The sequence below is a fragment of the Osmia lignaria genome, chromosome 7, assembly GCF_051020975.1.
Source record: "Osmia lignaria lignaria isolate PbOS001 chromosome 7, iyOsmLign1, whole genome shotgun sequence".
NCBI lineage: Eukaryota > Metazoa > Arthropoda > Insecta > Hymenoptera > Megachilidae > Osmia > Osmia lignaria.
In genome coordinates, this window is record NC_135038.1 from 5,785,289 (window position 1) to 5,804,041 (window position 18,753).

General features: G+C 48.2%; 2 protein-coding genes across 2 annotated transcripts in view; one reads left to right on the forward strand and one right to left on the reverse strand.

The window, feature by feature from the left end:
- Positions 1–18,753, reverse strand: part of LOC117604640 (X-ray repair cross-complementing protein 5-like) — a 55,533-nt gene that overhangs the window by 27,639 nt on the left and 9,141 nt on the right.
- Actbeta (inhibin subunit beta) lies at positions 6,365–18,609 on the forward strand. The gene is made up of 5 exons (XM_034324144.2): positions 6,365–7,206; positions 15,668–15,888; positions 16,202–16,436; positions 16,499–16,676; positions 17,052–18,609. Exons 1-5 carry the CDS (start codon positions 6,396–6,398, stop codon positions 17,290–17,292), a joined length of 1,686 nt encoding a protein of 561 aa, XP_034180035.2. The 5' UTR covers positions 6,365–6,395; the 3' UTR covers positions 17,293–18,609.

The window sequence follows — 18,753 nt, forward strand, 5'->3', positions numbered from 1 at the left end:
TCGCCGATTTTTCGTCAGCCATTGGCACTCTGCGATTATCATTACAAATGGCATAGTGGCAATGGTAGTTGGCCGGGTACGTTTTACGATTCGTTTAATGAGCCGACTTAAATGAACGGAGCCATAGCTATTAAGTGAATTTGCATTTTACGAGTGAGCGGTTTCAAAGGCGTACGATAGAAGATAATTAATGTCAGCCTTTCTATCGTTTACTGACTATTCGATTCTAGCCATTTAACCGCCGGTAGGAACGAAGTTTTTCGACAACAACGGTACGTTTAAAAGTTTAAACTCGTTAAAGTAAACTCGGAAGGAATGCGATACGGTATTTGGAGAAGGATACTCGAGCTTTCCAGGAGAAACGTTGGGGTTCGTTCGTTGTTCTAGTGTCTCGAATGAAGTGGTGCCTTCTCTCCAGCGTCAGGGTACATCAACCTTGCGACTTTTCGCAAAGGGTTGAAGCACCGAAGGAGCGCGCCACCAACACGACGGAGGGATGCTTCCGAACGATAAAAGGGGATGCGCGACCTTTTCTCTCTTTTTTTTTTCTTCTTCTTCTTTCTTTTTTTCAACTTTCAGCAGACAGAGCAGAGATACCGAAAAAGTTTGGTAAACGCAGCGCTCTTCCGGCAGTGCCTCTGGTCGAGAATTCGAAACGGAAACGAACCGGGGAGACGGAGGGTGAGGAATCCTCGAAGGTATTCAACGTCGAGGAGAAACGAGGCGGGGCTGGGAAATTTTCGTTCGACGAGGGTGCTCGCGAAAAGAGCGTACGATATCTACGTAGCGACAGCGAAGGCGATGCACTTGAATTAACTTACGGCTTACGGTGTATTTCTAGCGCTCTGCGTTTAGCTCCGGAACGTTCGTTCGCGCTATCGTCCGTGCACGTCGACGGAAGGAATTCGGAAATTTTCAGAAGACTCGTCCCGCCCTTCGATCTCTAGATCCATCATTCGCGAACGGCATTTGTTAAACCGCCTGAACGAAGTAAAACGTCCTGGGTTCGACGTCGAACTTCCTGTTCGAAAGGATCGATAGAAAGTAGAATAACCGAGGTGGTTCTCGGTTTGCTTCAGTTTCGCGCGATTACACGTAGGCAACGAAGCACGCATTCGATCGGACTGGAACGAGTTGAGTTGACTCGACTCGAGTCGTGTTCGTGGCGGTACGGGGCAAAGGGAGGGCAAACGCAGTCCTTACGGTCCTCGATGGAGAAAGCCGAGTGACACTCGACTCGATCGAGATTGTCTGAAAATTCCAACGTCGTTACGTTCGAACAATAGAGGGACCTCCTTCGAGTAGCACTCGATAAATAGTCAGATATCCGTTCCGAGATAGGTGGGATCCCTTTCGACGCGAGTCCCTCAGCAGCCTTTTAATCTCGGTATACACGGGCCAAGAGAGAGGAGGCGCAGTGGCTGGCTACTTTATACTCGGAGGCTAGTTGGCTGCCTGAAAGGGGAGGTATTACGGGGTTACTAAAGTGTTGTATGGCCTCCCCAAGCCCCATAAGGATAGCCCTCAGGCACGCACCCCCGTTATCGTATGCGTATGCAGTTTTTTCGCTGGTTCGTGCGTGGGACTGGCAGCCCTTATATGTGCAGTGAAGGTGAAGGGGGCATCGGGTAACACGGGCAGCCAGGCAGCCACCCAAACGACCGAAACCTGAATGCTCACCCGGGATCATTCCGCTATTCCTACGCCATCCCTGGCTATTCTATCTTTTCTTCTTCTTTCCTTACGGCTCTATTTGAATACCGCGACTTTCACCGATACACTTTCTTCGCGTGTATAATTATACCGCGGTGATTCGAGATAACGCCGGTGTCTTTAATAGAAATTGTCGCGGTCGTAGGGAAACGCGCCGGTGGATCAAAGTTCATAGAGACAAGAAATGAACGACGGAGCCGATATCGATCAAGCTTGCACCGTGTGTGCACGGGTAAAAAGTCTGCACGACCGGGAGGATATGAAAGGCTTTCGTGCAGCTCGGAATCTAGTTTTTTCGTCGCCGAGGGGTGAATAAATCGTGGCGAGTGCCGAATATTCCTTGTTACCTAGCGTTTTCCAATGCTGCCCCAGCCGTAGTCGTAACCAGCCCCGTACGGCTCGCAGCAGACCCCGCGTACCACGGTTTCCTATTTATGCCGCGAAATTCCCGGAAGGAGAAGACAGATAGCATCGAACCGACAGCCTACGAAAGAGGAGTACCTATAATTTTCCCCCGATTCGTGATCGTCGACCGCCGCCGACGCCGACTGCACGCACATCCGCGTTCGATCAAACCGTCTCGAACCACGTTCCATCTTTTTCTTTTTCTTTCCCTCCTCATTTCGTTTCGTTTCGTTTCGCTTCATTTTGTTTCATTTCGTTTCGCTTCATTTTTCTTTCGTTTCCTTTCGTTCTGTCCATTCTCGGTCTCTTCCTTTTTTTCTCTCGTTTCTCTCTCTGTCTCCCTTCTGCCATGAAAACGAGCCTCACCGACAACATAGTACCTCCCCTTCACCGGGTTATCGCGTTGCCACCGCGAAAAACTTTCACGAAATAAACGAAATTTCCGCGGGTTGCGTCTCGTTTTCGTCGTGCGCATCAGAAATGGCAGCCGAATGATCGATGGGAGGTGCAAATACGATCGGCAACATCACGACAGTTCTAGGAAGATAATATTTGCTCCGGTTGCAATCAACGGTCGAGACGACTGCCAGACAAGACAATGATAGATCAATCTAATTCGAATGCTCCCAGACGCGCGTCACGAACCAGCTCGCGATTCTCTCCTTCGCATCTCCCATCCCCCCTACGATATATTCTGCATTCTTATTTCGTTCATATTCGACGAGACTACGTGTCTGATCGTCGCCTCCCTCGATTCACAGCACAGCGATAAACAATAACAACGAGAACCCACGTTAAAAAAGTTTTCCTCCATCTAGAGTCTAGACGAACGGATACACCCACCGTTCGAAAAAATCGTACGATCCCGCTTCGATCGCTATTTTTTCAACACCTCCGATCGATCCTATCCCAGGATAACACAGGCTAGCCTCGACTTTCGATAAAGCAGAGACTGTTTCTCAGCCGTGGATAAAGCAGACGCTCTTTATATAGCCGGGTAATTTCAGTTACCGTATTTTACGAGGTGAGAAAATTGCAACGATCGATCGTTGCTACCTGTAATAAACGAATGTGGTTCGCGACCGTCGATAGAATAGCAACACGACCTCTGTGCTCCACGTTTTCCGTGGACGATAAACGGAAGTCGCGTACGAAATTGCAATTTCTTCGTTGGTAATGTGGCGAGTTGTACGAGGGACGTTCTTATCGACGCCTCGGAGTCGGCAAAAGAAACGAAACGTAAAAGCGAAGCGATGGAGGAGCGAGCGGGTTTGCGAGGCGGTAGAGCCTCAATCGCGGAACCTGTAGCCACCCAAGAAGGCGGTTCCCCTTTCTATCTGGTCTCGCTCGTATAACGTGAACATTGCTCCTTTTCTCCCTTTTTTTCAATCTCTCCTTTATTCAAGGTTAGCGATGTCGGTACCACGCACACAGATACGGGAACATCGCGGCGGAGGTAGAGCGGAAAGAAGGCGAGTAAGGAGAAGAAAGGAACGGAGAGGGTGCAGCAACCTTTTACACCTGAACGACGCGGGTTAGCTCATTAACCTGACGTCTTAATTTAAGCGATCCCGAAGTTATCCTTTCGATGCGGATGCCGAGGGATCAGGGATCGGGTAGAAATCGTAGACGGTCTCGATCGTTTCGGTTCCTTTTTTCGGTAGAAACGATTACAAGCGTTTCGGTAACCCGGTTGACGCGTAAGGAGGAACGTAGGAGAACGATGGAAACGATGGAAAAGCAAGAAACAGAAAGGGGTGGAGTGCGCGTGGCAGCCCGCGTCTCTGTATGCGTGTACGTTACCCGAGACAGAAAGAGAGAGAATAGAAAGAAGTGGGAGAGATTTTAGGAAAGATTACGACGAAGAAACGAACGATTCTAGAAGAAAGTAAGGAAAGGAGATAGAAACCTTGGCTCATAATAGGAGAAAAGACCGGCGCCTCTCGCAGCATCACCACGTGGCATGAGGCCAACTACCGTCTTCTGATCAATATGCTTACAGCTAGCTAGCTTCTCTTTCTATCTTTCTTTCAATCTATTCTGCTGCTTTTCTACACCGTCTACATGCGAACCGTTCAAGTTACAGCCGCTATTGACACGACGATTATCAGTTACATTCGTCGATCGAAAGAAAGAAAAGCAAATGGCAAAGAAAATCCTCCATCGTTTCAACGTTCGAGTCATCCTTTGAAGCTCTTTAGCTCCATTCTTTGATATCGAACTATGGTCTACGAAATACCTCGAGATCGAAGTTTAAATTTAAGAAAACTCGCATTTCGTAGAACAACCATGGAGGTTGAACAATTCAACGGAAGAGCGAAACGGAAGGATACACGTAGCGCACGGTACCACGCGTGAGCCACGTGGTGACTCTTCGAGGTCCGTGCTTCTTGCTCCTCTCTCCCACCCTTCCGTTATCTACGTTATCCCTACGTTTAACACCGTATTTTTCGAAAAGGCCGACTTTCCAGCTGGGGTTGGAACACGTGGTCCAAGGATTCGGTCAGCCGGAGGATGTACCGTTGCAGGTACAGAAAGTGGTGTGAAAGGGAAGAACGTAAGAAAGAGGATACGAACGCGACCACGGCGAGGTTCGAGTATTAATGTGTGTACATGTAAGTACCGTGTATCGAGATAGAGGAGAAAAGGCACGGAGGCAAGTTGGTAAGTAAAGGTATAGGGGACCGCTTGTATAAAGTTATCGGGGAGTTTAGCCGGTTGTTGCGGTATCTATATCGTGGTGGGTGGGTGGATAGTGTTTCGTTGGTCGGTGGTGGTTACGGTGGCGATAGTGGTGGTGGTGGTTGTGCTACTGCTGCTGGCTGCTTCTGGTGCCGGTGGTGCTGGTGCTGCTGCTGCTGGCGGTGATGGTACGGCGGTGGTGGTATCGGTATTGGTAGTGGTGGTGGATGCCCCTCAGTGTCCGGCGCGCCTCCGACAAGCGTGCTTCGGTCGTAATAGGGATCCTTTGGCGTTTCGTTGTTATCGTGAATGATATCGACGAGGCGAAACAAGAGAAAGGAGAAAAACACACGACAATTAGAAAGACGCGCGAGGAACGGACAGTTACGGTTGATCATATTTTCCACCCCTTGTATAAGCGAAACGGGCCTTTCAGCTTAGCCGTGCCGCATCCGATAGATCGAGAAGGATGTACGCGGGTAGATCGATAGTTCCGCAATGGCTCGTGAACGTCGAGAAGTCGCGTCGAGGATCGCGGTTACACTGAACGGTTAGAAGCTGTGTTGAAAGCCGATAAAAAGAAAGCTAGAGAAACGTACACACGCACACAGACACAGGGGGATCCATCCTGTCGAGGAAAGGATCGGTTCGGCACGAATGCCCCTTGTTACTCGTGTAGCCGTGCCAGGCTTTTAAATGGTGCATCATTCCGAAGATCTTAGTCGTAGTGAGATATTAGGTACGCGTAGAAAGTGTCCAAGAAAGTCGAGGAGACCCTAGTCGTTTGTATCGAAACCGATCGGAGTCAAACGCGATCTCTACGAGTTGAATAATCCCGATCGCACGGCTAAATTGTCATCTTACTCCGATCGTACTTAGTAAAACGCATAGGATAATTTGACGAGGTGTTAACGTAGTAAAAGAGTAAAGTGAGAGAAGCGGATAAGAAAGACGGAAACGTTACGAAACGAAGGAAACGGAAGAGTGAAAGAAGAAGGGAAATATTGTAATAATAATAAGAAGAAGGCAAAGAAAGAAGGATAAGGCGCGTACCCGTGGACGTGCAAGACGGTTAAAACGAGAACGCGAATGGCCGAGAACGCGAATAGGGTGTACCCGGTTACGGCGGTCCATCTTGCGGGTGAGATCGATCCTGATACAGCGGCACCGGGTAGCTGGTAATGGGGGGTTTAGGCGAGAATGCCTCTTCCCTGTCGTCGTCGTCGTCGCCGTCGTCGTCATCGTCATCGTCGATCTTTAGCCTGTCAACAGGTTCCTGTAAGCGTAACCGTTCGTCCCTGTACCGCCGGCCAGAGGCCAGGATTCCCATCAAACACGCCGACCATCGGGTTCCCTTCGATCGTAGTAATAGAATCGACGAGCACGCCGGGATCGGGCTGCATCTCCATTCGATTGGATCAATCGGTAGTATTAGAAAGGTGCCTGATCGGATCGGTGATCGGCGATCGCGTGAAACCGAGTCGGATCCACCGATCGCGAACGGGACGGAAGATCGGCGACAAGGAAAACAGGAGGCCGAGGGAAAAGGAAGGAGGAGGTGGTGGTGGGGGTGGAGGAGGTGACTCGCCGCCGAGATGCACCAGGTGCCGTACGGAGCTGGACTTAGCTCGAACGCGGGTCGAAACGAGAGGCTCTTCCGGAAGAAGACGCACGAGTGTCGTCGACGTAGAAACGCCGGTAATATCACCGGTACATACGCCGATGCCGAAACTCCGATCGATCCACCGATCGATACAGCTCCATACTGTCGAGTACAACAACCCCCACAATTGGCTTCCTCGCCTCGTATCCTTTCCAGATACAGAGGATCCCTGCTACCTTCGAACGTGCTTCTCATAGGATTGGCGCTCTGCTGTTTAACACTGTCGCCTGTACAACCGCGACAAAATCATCATCATCATACTTGTCCCGGTTGCCCGCATCAACAGCAACACCAGCAGCATATTCACGAGACGAATCGGGGCGGTGGTTCGAAGGATACCGCCGCGCCCAGCCCGGACGATCTCAGATTGGAGGCGATCAAGCATCAGATACTAACTAAACTCGGCCTTAGAACGCGACCGGACGTAAACAGAACTTTGGCCACGGTGCCTAGGCATTTGGCGCTCGAGACACTTTACAGAGCCGAGGCACAATCCTCGTTACGTTATCCGTCCGACAGATCGAACGACGACCATGACACCGTCTATTCCCCGGACTTTCTCTACGGCGGCGACGAGTATTCCTATAAAAATCTCGATCACCGAGCCGAGAGTTCGGCTAAAGACAACTCCAGGCTTGGTTCATCCTATCAAGTCTACGGAGAACGCGACGCTCAAAACTCGCAGGAGGAGATTGACGATTTCTACGCGAGAACCTCCGAGATTATCACGTTCGCCGAGCCCGGTAAGTTTCGCCTTAATAACGATTTCATCCCTAGAATTATCCCACGTCTTATCGATAGCCGAATTACGGGGAACGCGATCGGGCCGATTTTTTGCAATTTTCCACTAGGCACGCTACTCGAGAAACCTGTGATTCGATTCGTTTCATCCCTCCGGTCGAGCTCGCAAAAGTGAAACGGATCGAATCGCGAAAGAAAATGATAATTTGCCGTTAGGCAGAGGGAGAAGGCGAAAGATGTACGTAGGGGGTAACGTCACGAATGACACCTTGGTTCGCATGCATGCGTGGCCACACGCCTCGAGCCACGTGGCTCGCGGACATGGGTGTCACGCCACAGCGGTCTATAGTTCGTTCCGTAGTTCAGCAACTCCAAGTTTAACGATAAGAGGGTAATAGAGCTAGTCGCCGGTAGAGAGTGAGCAGTAATGTTGGCGATCGTTTACGCTCCTGCCACGCTATTCCTACTTAACGTTCGCCACGGTTTAATTAACGAGCCTTTAACGAGATTCCATCATTTACTACTTTCTTTTCGCCGAGCGTCGTCTATCGATCTTCCTTACCAGTCTACCTCTATACCGAAGATCATTTTCTACGGAAAAGGAATCGGTAAATCGTGTTTTCCCCCAGTTTTCACTCGCTTACTCGAATTTCTGGTCATCTCGACGCATCTCCCGTATCGTTCTTTTTGTTAGCCAATCCGCAGATCGATGCCGCGCGCGAAAGCAGACCATTCCAGGAGAAATATTGCTCGGAGAGGTCGTGTCGGTGGACCAGGGAATATTTCGCGTACACGAATTCGTGTTTGCACGGCTTTTCTGATAGCGTTGTATCAGAGACCGCATCGTAATGCGGCATGCGTGATACTTCGACGTTAATGTCGCCCTCCACTATAGATAGCCGGTGAACACGTCATTCTTTTTGAAGAAACTAAAGAAACTATAAACTACCATCGCTTCTCCGATATTGATTCCCCTGGTTGCACGGGCTACCAGCTTTTCGTTCGACGGACTTTCTTTTTTTTCGTTAATGCGACAGACGATGGAATTACGGAGGATCGATTCACCATCGGATGGGAGATCCGTTGTTTCCACGCGTTACGCTCGAATTCGAGAAGAAACGTAAAGAAAAGACGCGGAACTCCTCGTTCAAATTTAGTTAATTACGAATATCCTGAGGGAAACGTGGCAAAACGAGTTTGGAAAAGTGTTAAACGAAAAGTAATTGAACTGTACGCGTTTCGGTGAAACTCGTTTCGAACGAGAACGTCGCATTGCGCGAGATTAATCCGCACGGACGGGATGCGTTTAGAAGTTTTCCTTTCTCTCCCCCTCGGGCTAGAAAAATCGAACGCCCAGAAAATTTGGCAAATTTTCGAGAAAGAAGCTGAGAGATGGAATAGTCGCGAAACAGCTTTGTCATTGCCGCCAGTTTTCCTCGTTTTCCGGCTTCTTTTCTCGAACCGTTCCTCTCTTTTATCCCCGTCCACTCGGAACCATCATATCTGCCGGTCCATTCTATCAGCATCGCCGATGCCGTAAGCCTGCGGTCATAATTTTGGCGGTTTATTGTGCTACGAGTTTTTCATGTACGAGAGGAAACCATTACTCGTGACAGGGAATTGCAGAAGCGTAGTAATAGTCGCGCCTGGAAACGGACGACTAACTTGTCCGTACGCATGGCTGGCGGCCCCACGCAACACGCTCTGCCAACAATCATTTGCCCCGGTTAATTAGATGGATCCGTCGAGTCCTGGTCTCTCTGTTTTTCACCCTCCTCCGTCCCTTTCGTTCTTCGTTTCCTCTTAGGTGCGCGCACAAATTTCGATGCCACGAAAATTTCAATTTCCATCACCCGAAAACGTACGATTGCTCGAAATTTTTCCTCTTCTCATCTATGGGAAATGAAGCCTTTAGCTGCTTTCAAACGAATAAATTTCGTTCTTTGTTACCTTTTATACTTCCCTTTTCCTTTTTCAATCATTAAAGTTGCATGAATCATTTCGTTGTATAAAGCGTTTAACCAACGTTCGAGTTGAACAGCGAAACACTGCGGGTGCCTTAAGACATTACATAAGGCAAGGCACGCGTATTTATCACGGGGCAAGGTTCCATTTTGAAAGCTTACTTTTTAACGCTACCGCGAGTTCCTTTGGTACAGAACACGAATCTACTCGTTAAAAGCGAGGCTTAAAAATTCCACCCAGCATCTCATTAGCACCGTTCTGTTTACCGACGCGACTGAAACGAGCGTAAGTCTTCGATTAAGTAATATGCCGGGACGTAATCGCGGCCATTCGAAGCGCATTAAACGCGACACCCTCGGTAATCCGTTCCAAATCCGCGGCGATAAAGTGTGCCCAGGGACGTTTCCTTGACCTTGAATTTCCCGAGTTAAGACGAGCGATCGTTTTACCTAACCCAATCAGTCTAACCGATGTTTATTGATCCCCCCGATCGATTCGCGTATCCGCGGCGCGGGCGGTGTCGAAACGAATTTTTCAGCCCCTTCCCTGAAGCTTGACGCCGGGGCATCAAGAGGATTCGCGTGCGCATACGATGGATGGTCGTCGAGGATACTGGAAAGTCTTGGAAGGTCACGACATGGGGGTTGACGAACCAGGACGACAACTAGTTGAAGATAGTTTCGAGCGGGACAGGGTCGAACTACTTCACCCTGGACACCTCGAACAATCTCGTTCGATCGATCGTCGTGTAATTTTCAAAACAACAACCAACCCTCCGCGCGATTTCTCTTCTTCGAAACAAAAGATACGTAATTTCCTTTTTGAAAGATTCTTAGGCAAAAAGAATAATCACGATCGGGAAATTCGGTTTAAACTTCTACTAGAAAGGCGTGGTTACATCCGGAAATTCAGTGTCAAAACTGTAGTTGCGTTTTATTTCGCGAGATTTAGCGGCAGTTGCGTTGCGCGAGGAAAACTCGTGTACCAAAGCGTTCGAGTTCGTTCAACCTGGTTGAATCCAAGGGACGAACCCGCGTGCATGGGTTAAGACGCGACCTTCCAGACGGTGATAGTAAAGTAAGAAAAGGGAGAGATCCTCCCTTGTTCTCTCTGTGTCCTGCCGTTCGACAAAGGGTTCCTGGTGTAAGAAGAGAGATTGGAAAGGGTTGAGAAGAAGTAGAAGAAGAGGAAGAGGAGGAGATGGCCGCGAGGGGTTGCGATAGAGCGATAGGCAAGGGGAACGGGAAATGGGGAATGGGAATGGGAAGAATAGGGTGGGAATATCGGAGCAGGGAGGCTGACGGGATGTTCGGAGAGCGGGATAGGAGGGTTCGAGATGCGTTGGAGTGGGACAGGGTCGAACTCATGGACGAACGAGCCGACGGATAGGACGGCTGGCGCCTCTAGTCAGATCGATGCACGTGGCTCCAGCGGGGCGCCGCTCTTCGTACATCTCCTGCTACACCCCCTTTATTCTCTCTTGACTTTCTTCATCCAGCCGCGCTACATGCTCTACAATAGAATTCAGCGATATGCTATTTTACTTTTCTCTATTTCTCCATTTCTACTCGTCTTTACATACGTATCCTTCATCTTGAAGGTACTTTCGTAGATTTCTTTTCTTATCTCGTCTTTTCTTTATCTTTATACCCATTCCACTCGGAGGTTTCTTGATTTTTTATCGTTTATCTGGCACACAGCGAAGATCTCGATCTGCATATTAACCGATCGCGTAACCCAACGACGTCCAAACTGCGTGAGTTTTACGGTTCACCAACCCCGTGTACTCGATCCGTTTAATCTTCGCGATCCCGGCTTGGCGCGCTCGCTTCAGACATTTTTTACCGTAAAGAGAAAGAAAATCGAATTTTCTCCAGCTTCGAGAGGCGAACATCATTTTTCACCCCGATCGTTGTAAAACGTTGACAAGAGAGGTTTAGTTCGATACGCTAGTCGCGTTAATTACCCGCGATTCTTGTTACCTTCGTAAAGGAACCTGGCCACTTTTTTTTCATTCGAGAAAATCTATTTTTCTTCCATCAACGAGGCGCGGCTGCTTCCCTCGGAAACGCCCAGTTTTCCCTATTTCGAGGTTGCTTTTCCCTATTACTATTGGAAAACTTTAAAATGCAACAAAGTGGAAAGATCGCTGTTCGCGAACCTGTATCGCGACGTATCGCGTGCATGCACGATAATACCGCGACAATGTGATTTACGATTCAGGTGGCAACTCGGCACGCGACGTTTGCAACGCGCACGATTTTTCAACGAACGCCACCTTCTGCGCCGTTCCGGTAATAATTTTCAAAACGTCCCACCTGAACGGAGCGTAGTAGCCATTCCAACGCGTGTACTATGCAGCAAGAAACAGCGGTGGAACGAAGATTTCGGACACAGCAGCATCGCGGCACGTGATTTGAATGGCAACCTAGCGAGCGACCACGTGGCGATAAATCTGGATCAGGGTTACCAACAAGCTATATCTGACCCTCTTATTTGACTGACCGTATTACGGTCACTAGCCCCGGCCCTCTAAGGTGCACGATATACCTGAATAGCTACCTATATCGCCGGTCTCAGCGCAAACATCGCGATACTATTCAGAGTAACACGTCAGTATCGCGTTCACCGTAGTTCCGTAATTAGGTTCGCACCGAGGTCGAAGAAACTCTCGGGTTAGACACTTACCATTGCGATTCACCGTGGAAAAATCGACGAGAAAATTAGTCAAACAGAATTTCATTAGACCAACGTTCCTGTCGTAAATATAATGAAATGATTGGAATGTTTCGTCGACGAAACGTTTCCAGTTTGTCCGGATAGAAGAAATTGCTTGATGAATCCGAGTAGACCAATTTCGCAAGCCCGAAATGTTACGATTTATTTGCCCGATTCTTCTTTGTCCATCGAGCGATAAAAATTCGCGAAAACCTCTGCCGTTATCTCGATCCTAGATTCTCGTTCCCCTCTACGCGGTTGCCTCAGCATTTCTCCGGCTCGTTTTGCAGGACGATGAAATAAGATTTTCTTTCGTCCTTTGTTGCTGCTTCGTTTATTCATCGTACGTCGCGTCGGTTCAGCGCGATAACGCTTTTCGATTCCTCTATTTTTTTTCTCTCCTCTCTTTAAGAAAATACGAATGTTTCTCTGTCGACGCGTTTCCATATCGAAGGGAATCTTTCGCAGCTTCCGGTCTGGTGTTTCGAAAAATCGTCGTTGCTCGAGGAAAGTCGAGGAAAATCGAGGGATCGGCTGGAAAGTTTGAAAGAGAGGAACGTTCGATGGTTTCGAGACGTTCGCCAAAATGGATTTCCCACTTGCCTTCTTCTTTACGATCTGACCTTACAGTTTAGCTGGTGCAATTTAGTTTAGTCGGCGGGTTCGATCGACGCACGACGCGGCGCGTCGCGGCGCACGGTCCATCCGCGTGGATAGAGTCGGTAACGTTGCTGCCTTTTCTCAGACAACTTCTTGGCCACCGTGGATCATTATCTTAAGAATAATATCTTCGTCTCTCTCTCTCTCTCTCACTCCTTTTCTCCCCGTTGGCTCCTTTTTCTCGCATCTACCCTTGCTTTCCGTCTTCCCTTTTCCTTTTTCCTTTTCTTCTCCTCCACCCTCGTGCGCTCGCTCCTTTCGTCGCTCTGTTCATTCGTAGCGGGTTTCCTCAGCGCGTTACTATACTGCGCGACGTCTTAAATGGACGACTTGGCGACGAGGAGACCCCTCTTTTCGTCGCTGACATGCTCCCGCACCAAATTTACGGGCACATTCTACCGCGATCGCGCTAACCTCGTTTACGAGCAGTCGTCCAGATACGAAAGAGAGACATACAGAAAGAGAAAGAAAGTGTAAAGCCGGAGGATGAAAGAGAAAAAGAGAAAATCCTAGAAATAGATACTCCGTCATCCCCCGTTACACAGTGTCGATCCAATCCAAGATCGAGACGCCGGATCCTCTGAAGATTCCTGTTTTCTAATTTCTTAATCCCTCGATCAGCATTTAATTTCCCTGTTTTTCCTCTTTCCTTCGAACGTACGTAGAACGAAAAGTATCGTCGGAGAAACGAGGCGTCCGGGCAATCAGAAAAATGAAAATTACCGAAGGAGACACTGATCGAAACTGAAATACGGTGATACGGAATCGTAATGTCGCCTGGGACTATAACTAAAGAGGTCACGTTATACATCCAAGTGCTAATTCAACGCGGTACCAGAGGAAGTTCACGGAAAGTTCAACGTTCGATTTCCTTCTCTCCGTTTTTCGATTTTAATAAAACTCTTTTAGCCAGAATTTCGAGTTCCTAGATCGTGTGAACGTTTCGCCCTGACGAACTTATATCGATCGAACCGATCAACCTGGCTAAACCTTTCGAAAAAAAAAGAAGCGACAGCTTATCGTAATGAATCGGGATGGCAAGGATTAAAGAAATCGAATACGATCCACGGATAAGTTGCTCGATCGAGTGACGGTCTCGAGCGTAAAATTAACTGGTCGGAAAGATGCGACGAGAACGCGAGAAAATGGGAATGTAGATTCGGAGTGGTGTCGCATTGCGGCGCAGGGGCAAAAGTAGCCGATGTACCGACCTCGAAAAGTATACGACACACGATCCACTCGAAACTCGAGCGAGGCCGAACGAAAGTCGAACGACGCCCCTTCGGGATTCATCGGTTGTCGAGCTAGCGACCATTAACTCGTACGACAAATTTCTGTCGCGACTGCTTCTTACGAATTCGAGAAACGAAATGAAAATCATCCACCGGGGATGGAATAACGTGGCGGCATTGGGCCGACGGGTCGCGCCGTGCCACCCCCGTCGCGGCCAAAGAGCAACAGATTAATCGAACGTTCGCTAAGTATCACGGTCCAATTTCATTTAAATCTCTCCGTCCAACTGTTATGCATACGTACGTATATAAATGGCGAACGGCGTTTGGTAAAAATTTTGCGTTTCGCAAATTGATCCGCGGAATGGTCTCAATTCGAGGGATAATAAAGGAAAATGGCAAGATGCTTTTTCATTCCACGCAAATTGTGCCATTCGCAAGGAGTCGAACAAAGGGGAAGAAAAAGATTCTTGATATAGATATTCGAAATGGACAAACGGGTCTAAGAAATTTCCACCGATTCCTAAGGGTAGCTTTTGGCGCGAAAGGATCGATTCTATTCCCTTCGCTAACGATCGATGATCTATCTCCTTTCGAAGCAACTTCTCCGGCTCGTTATCTGGAAATCCTGGACGGGAACGAACGCGACGGTCTTATTGAAACAAGGATACCGAGAAACGACGACGTCCTGGAGTCTCGTGGCAGCTCTCCTAATCCGCGAGCCAAAACCTCGCTCGTCGCGATACGTGACGGACGATATTGATCACGCGATAAAAACTTCCGTTCCATTTGTTCCGGCCAACGCGATCTTACAATAATGACAGAGCGACGTAGACAGAGAAAGCTTGTACCTACGGAATGGTGAGGGTAGACATTCAGATGCAAGATCGCGAAAGAGGAGAGGAAAGTGAATAGGTGCGAATACGGAAAGTCTGCCGGGTGTATAAAAGTAGCGGGCGAGAAAGAGAAACGAGTAAGGAGGGAACTCTAGGTACTCGTTCTATGTGTGACCGCGTGGAAACGCATCCTCGTGTCTCTCTATGCATGTAAAAGTACGTATACACGTATATCGGTTGGTCCATACTTAAGGGGTTAAGCGTGTACAACCAACAGGCCGGTAGGTTGGAATCTCTTGGTGGTTAACGTCGCGGCGCTCTTTCGTCGAGGGTTGAAGTTGCGGCGAGGGTGTGGATGTCGTTGGCTCTCGTAAAAGAGTCTTCGACCGTGCCCGTATCGAGTCGGTGTCGGTGTCGGTGTCGGTGTCGGTAGTGCTTGCAGGCTGGTTGCGCAAGGGTAGAAAGGGGATGGGGTGATAGCGTTGGTGGGTTGTAAAGGGGAGATTGAGCAAGGGGAAGAAAGGAGAGAGACGCGAAAGGAACGGAACGGACTGGAACGAAACGAAACGAAACGGAACGAAACGAAACGGAAGAAGAGGGAAAAGGGAAGAAAAGAGAGGGATAGTAGGTGGGTCGCGGGGAAGAGATGGTGGAAGGCAGACGGGCGGCAGACAACCCGTGCTTATCCCCGCCCCTCCAACGACTCCCGCTCCGTGACTCACCAAACCGTTAAGGGATGAAGCCGCCCTGCTTTCACTCAACGTACGCACACAATCGCGGATATTTGCAGATCCGTGCGGGTGAACTTACCCGCACACACGTACACCCTGCTCGATAGCCGCGATGTATCTCTTGTTACGTTTGCAGACGAACAACCTTTTCTCTCCTCTATGTTGTATTTCATCGAGCCGAGCCTCCTCCCACGATTGAATATCCTTCGACACCCGCCATTCCACCCTTTCCCTGCTATCATAAAAAGAAATCTAAAACTTGGAAGAAATCGACGGTCGATCGAGCTGATTGCGAATGTCGGAAATTTGTCTAATTTGCAGGAAGAACGTTAAACGGACAACCGCTACTGGAATTCCCGATGTCCAGCGGGGAACCAGCGTTGGAACCTTTGAAAATCAAGAGGGCAACCCTTTGGGCGAGAGTCGAATTCAAACACGCCCATCATTATCAACACCATCGCCAGGGCGAAACGAACCAAAGAAACATTACGCTGTGGGTATTCAGGGTACGCTGCGGCAACATGACGCACTTGCGTGGAAAGGTAACTTTAATCCCTTGATTATTCGATTATCGTTTCCCATCCCCCGATTTTACCCCGGTCATTTTTCTACCCGAACGGAAGAAAAGAAAGGAAGGACTTTCACACTTTTATCCGATTTATATGAATTTAATCCCATTAAAACGTACCGCGATCTTAAGCCGCCTTACCGATAATTTGTTCGATATTATCGGCTACGGTTGTCGGGTTTCGCTCGATCGGGAAGCTTCAAACAAATACCGTCGAGGAAAAAAAGATGAAGAAGAGAGAGAAATAAAAAGGAGAGCAAGTATATTCACGATAGACGCTTTCGTAGGAGCTCGGACAACATCTGGAAATGGTCACATCCCTAGGTGTGAACATCGGTCAATTGGGGTGGCTAAAGTTCGATGTCACCAGAGTGGTGAACAGTTGGTACACGACTAACGAAGGTACGACCAGAGACAAATTGACACTGTTAGTCGATTGTACCGGATGTGGTTCGCACGTCCACGTATCGACGTTCAATGGTCATTCCCCGCACGTGATCGAGTCGTCGTTTAACGCAAAAGGTGAATATCCCTTTCGATCATCGTTGATCGATCATATTTTATCCCACGATTCCCTGTTTCAGGTACACAAGACCCGGACAGACCGTTCCTAGTGGTTCGCACCGATCCAGCGGCTGTGAAAAGAGTGAGAAGACGGGCGGTCGAATGCAGCGGCGCGATAAAGGGTCAATGTTGCAAGCAAAGGTTCTACGTGAACTTTTCTCAGCTCGGTTGGGACGACTGGATAATCGCTCCGCAGGGGTAAGATTACTAATTCATTTACAACCGTGCGATCCTCGTTCTTGTTCGTCGTCGGTGAAATAACACGCGATGACGAACAGGAAGAGGAATGTTAGACGACGGCACGCGACGACAACACTTTCGCGGAGCGGATAGCCGTCGCGACGTCGATCGTTGTAGACTGTAGACTGTGTAGAGTCACTCGTAAGGTATCCCGTGAAATCGGAGTGTCGCTTACAAGTGCAACGTCCCTAAACCCTTAACTTGCAAGCAATTATTGCGTAGTCATCTAAGGCTTACCCCGGTCGAACAAGGAACGCGATACTCGTTACGTTCGTTAGCGTGCAAAGCGACACCGACTAAATACTCGAAGGTGTATTTCTTCATCGTTTGCAGGTATTACGCCAACTACTGCAGAGGTGATTGCGCGACGGGGCATAGAACGCCGGACACCTTCCTAAACTACTACACCCACGTGATCGAGGAATACCGAAAGATGGATCGACTGGCCGGTATGCAACCGTGTTGCGCCCCACTAAAATTCTCGCCGATGTCGCTAATCTATTACGGCCCCGATTCGAACATCATCAAAAGGGATCTACCAAAGATGGTGGTGGACGAATGCGGATGTCCCTAAGTGTTCCTCGATATTCTACCACGAAACGAAGGGTTCGCGCCGCTTTACCATCGAATATTACCCTCGATTTTCGTGTTCCAATCGAAACCTTCTCTATACATATATACCACCTACCGTTTTCTTCCGCGTTCGTCGAATGTATACCTAGTACGAAACTTTTTCGAACGAGTTACGCCGAGTTACGCGTGTATTAGAAAAGAAAGAAAAAGAAACGGTTTCAATCGTGTCCGCACCTCTATCGACCCTCCGCGATCCACCCTTACGCCGAGCCACCACCGGTCTAAGGGGCTCGTGTTACGCGATTTTCGGCACGTTCCCAGACAAGCCTCGATCCGGTTTCCTTTAGGGTTCGTTCCTAGTATTACGGAGATACAGACACGGTCAGAGTACGTTTGAAAAACGATCCGTGTGTCCTCGAATCAGGTCCAAAAGCAATTTTCTACCTTACAACGGATTCTCGATCGTCGGCAATCCGATTACGATGAAACGAAACGAAACGAAACGGCACGGCACGACGCAACGCGACGCGACGCCAATAATATGGACAATCGAGAAAGTACGACCAGACGGGAGGACGTTTTAAACGACCGTCGGTTTTAGACGACACTAGATCAACCGACGGTCCATCGAACACCCGTCGATGAGATAATCTAGTTTCCTCCGCTTTTCAGCTAGAATTCGACGAATGTCTAAGGAAAATAGAAAGTGCCGCGTCGCTAGAGCAAGGTGAAATAGAGGTAGCGATCGGACGAGAATGCAGGTAAAGAGTAGAGGGTGGAAATTAATAAACGAGTTAGAAAATACGTGTATGAAAGCAGAAAAATTACTAAGAGTATTCTTACTAAGAGCTTAATCTTTTCTTATTAGCTGCGCGACGAAAAGAGGAAAGTAGAACGTAAAAATTGATGAAAGTAAAAGAGACTATATATATATACACATATATATACTATGTATACATCAATTATCCACATACCTGTACATGTGTCGCGTATGTATGATACATATACAATACATGTACAGGTAGAGAAATGCGCGAGCGTGAACGCAAGCGGACATAAGAGGTGATTCAATCGACTAATACTTAAAGATGGGTGTAAGGATAACGTATAAACGATCAAACTCAATCCGATTGCCTTGTTTTTTATGCGGAATGTATGAAAGTATCGATTAATGATTTAATAAGTTAAAGAGAGAAGAAGAAAAGTACTATTAAAATTGTATGTACACGTAGGTACATGAAATATAAATACAAATATAAATATATATATATATATATAAATATAAATATGAATATAAATATAAATATAAATATAAATATAAATATAGATATAAATATGAATATAAATCTAAATAGAAAGGTAAGGGAGGGTGCATTTAACGCAAGAAGGGACGGGCGGGTGGGTATAAGGGCAAAGTTGGGTGGGCTGGGGTGGGTACGGGGCTAATTCAAGAGTTCAAAAA

Bases quoted from the DNA above. Each gene is read 5' to 3' on its own strand.
- Actbeta (XM_034324144.2), top strand. From the start codon at position 6,396: ATGCACCAGGTGCCGTACGGAGCTGGACTTAGCTCGAACGCGGGTCGA. The intron at 7,207-15,667 runs GTAAGTTTCGCC...TCTAATTTGCAG, and splicing joins TATCACGTTCGCCGAGCCCG to GAAGAACGTTAAACGGACAA. The intron at 16,677-17,051 runs GTAAGATTACTA...CATCGTTTGCAG, and splicing joins TGGATAATCGCTCCGCAGGG to GTATTACGCCAACTACTGCA.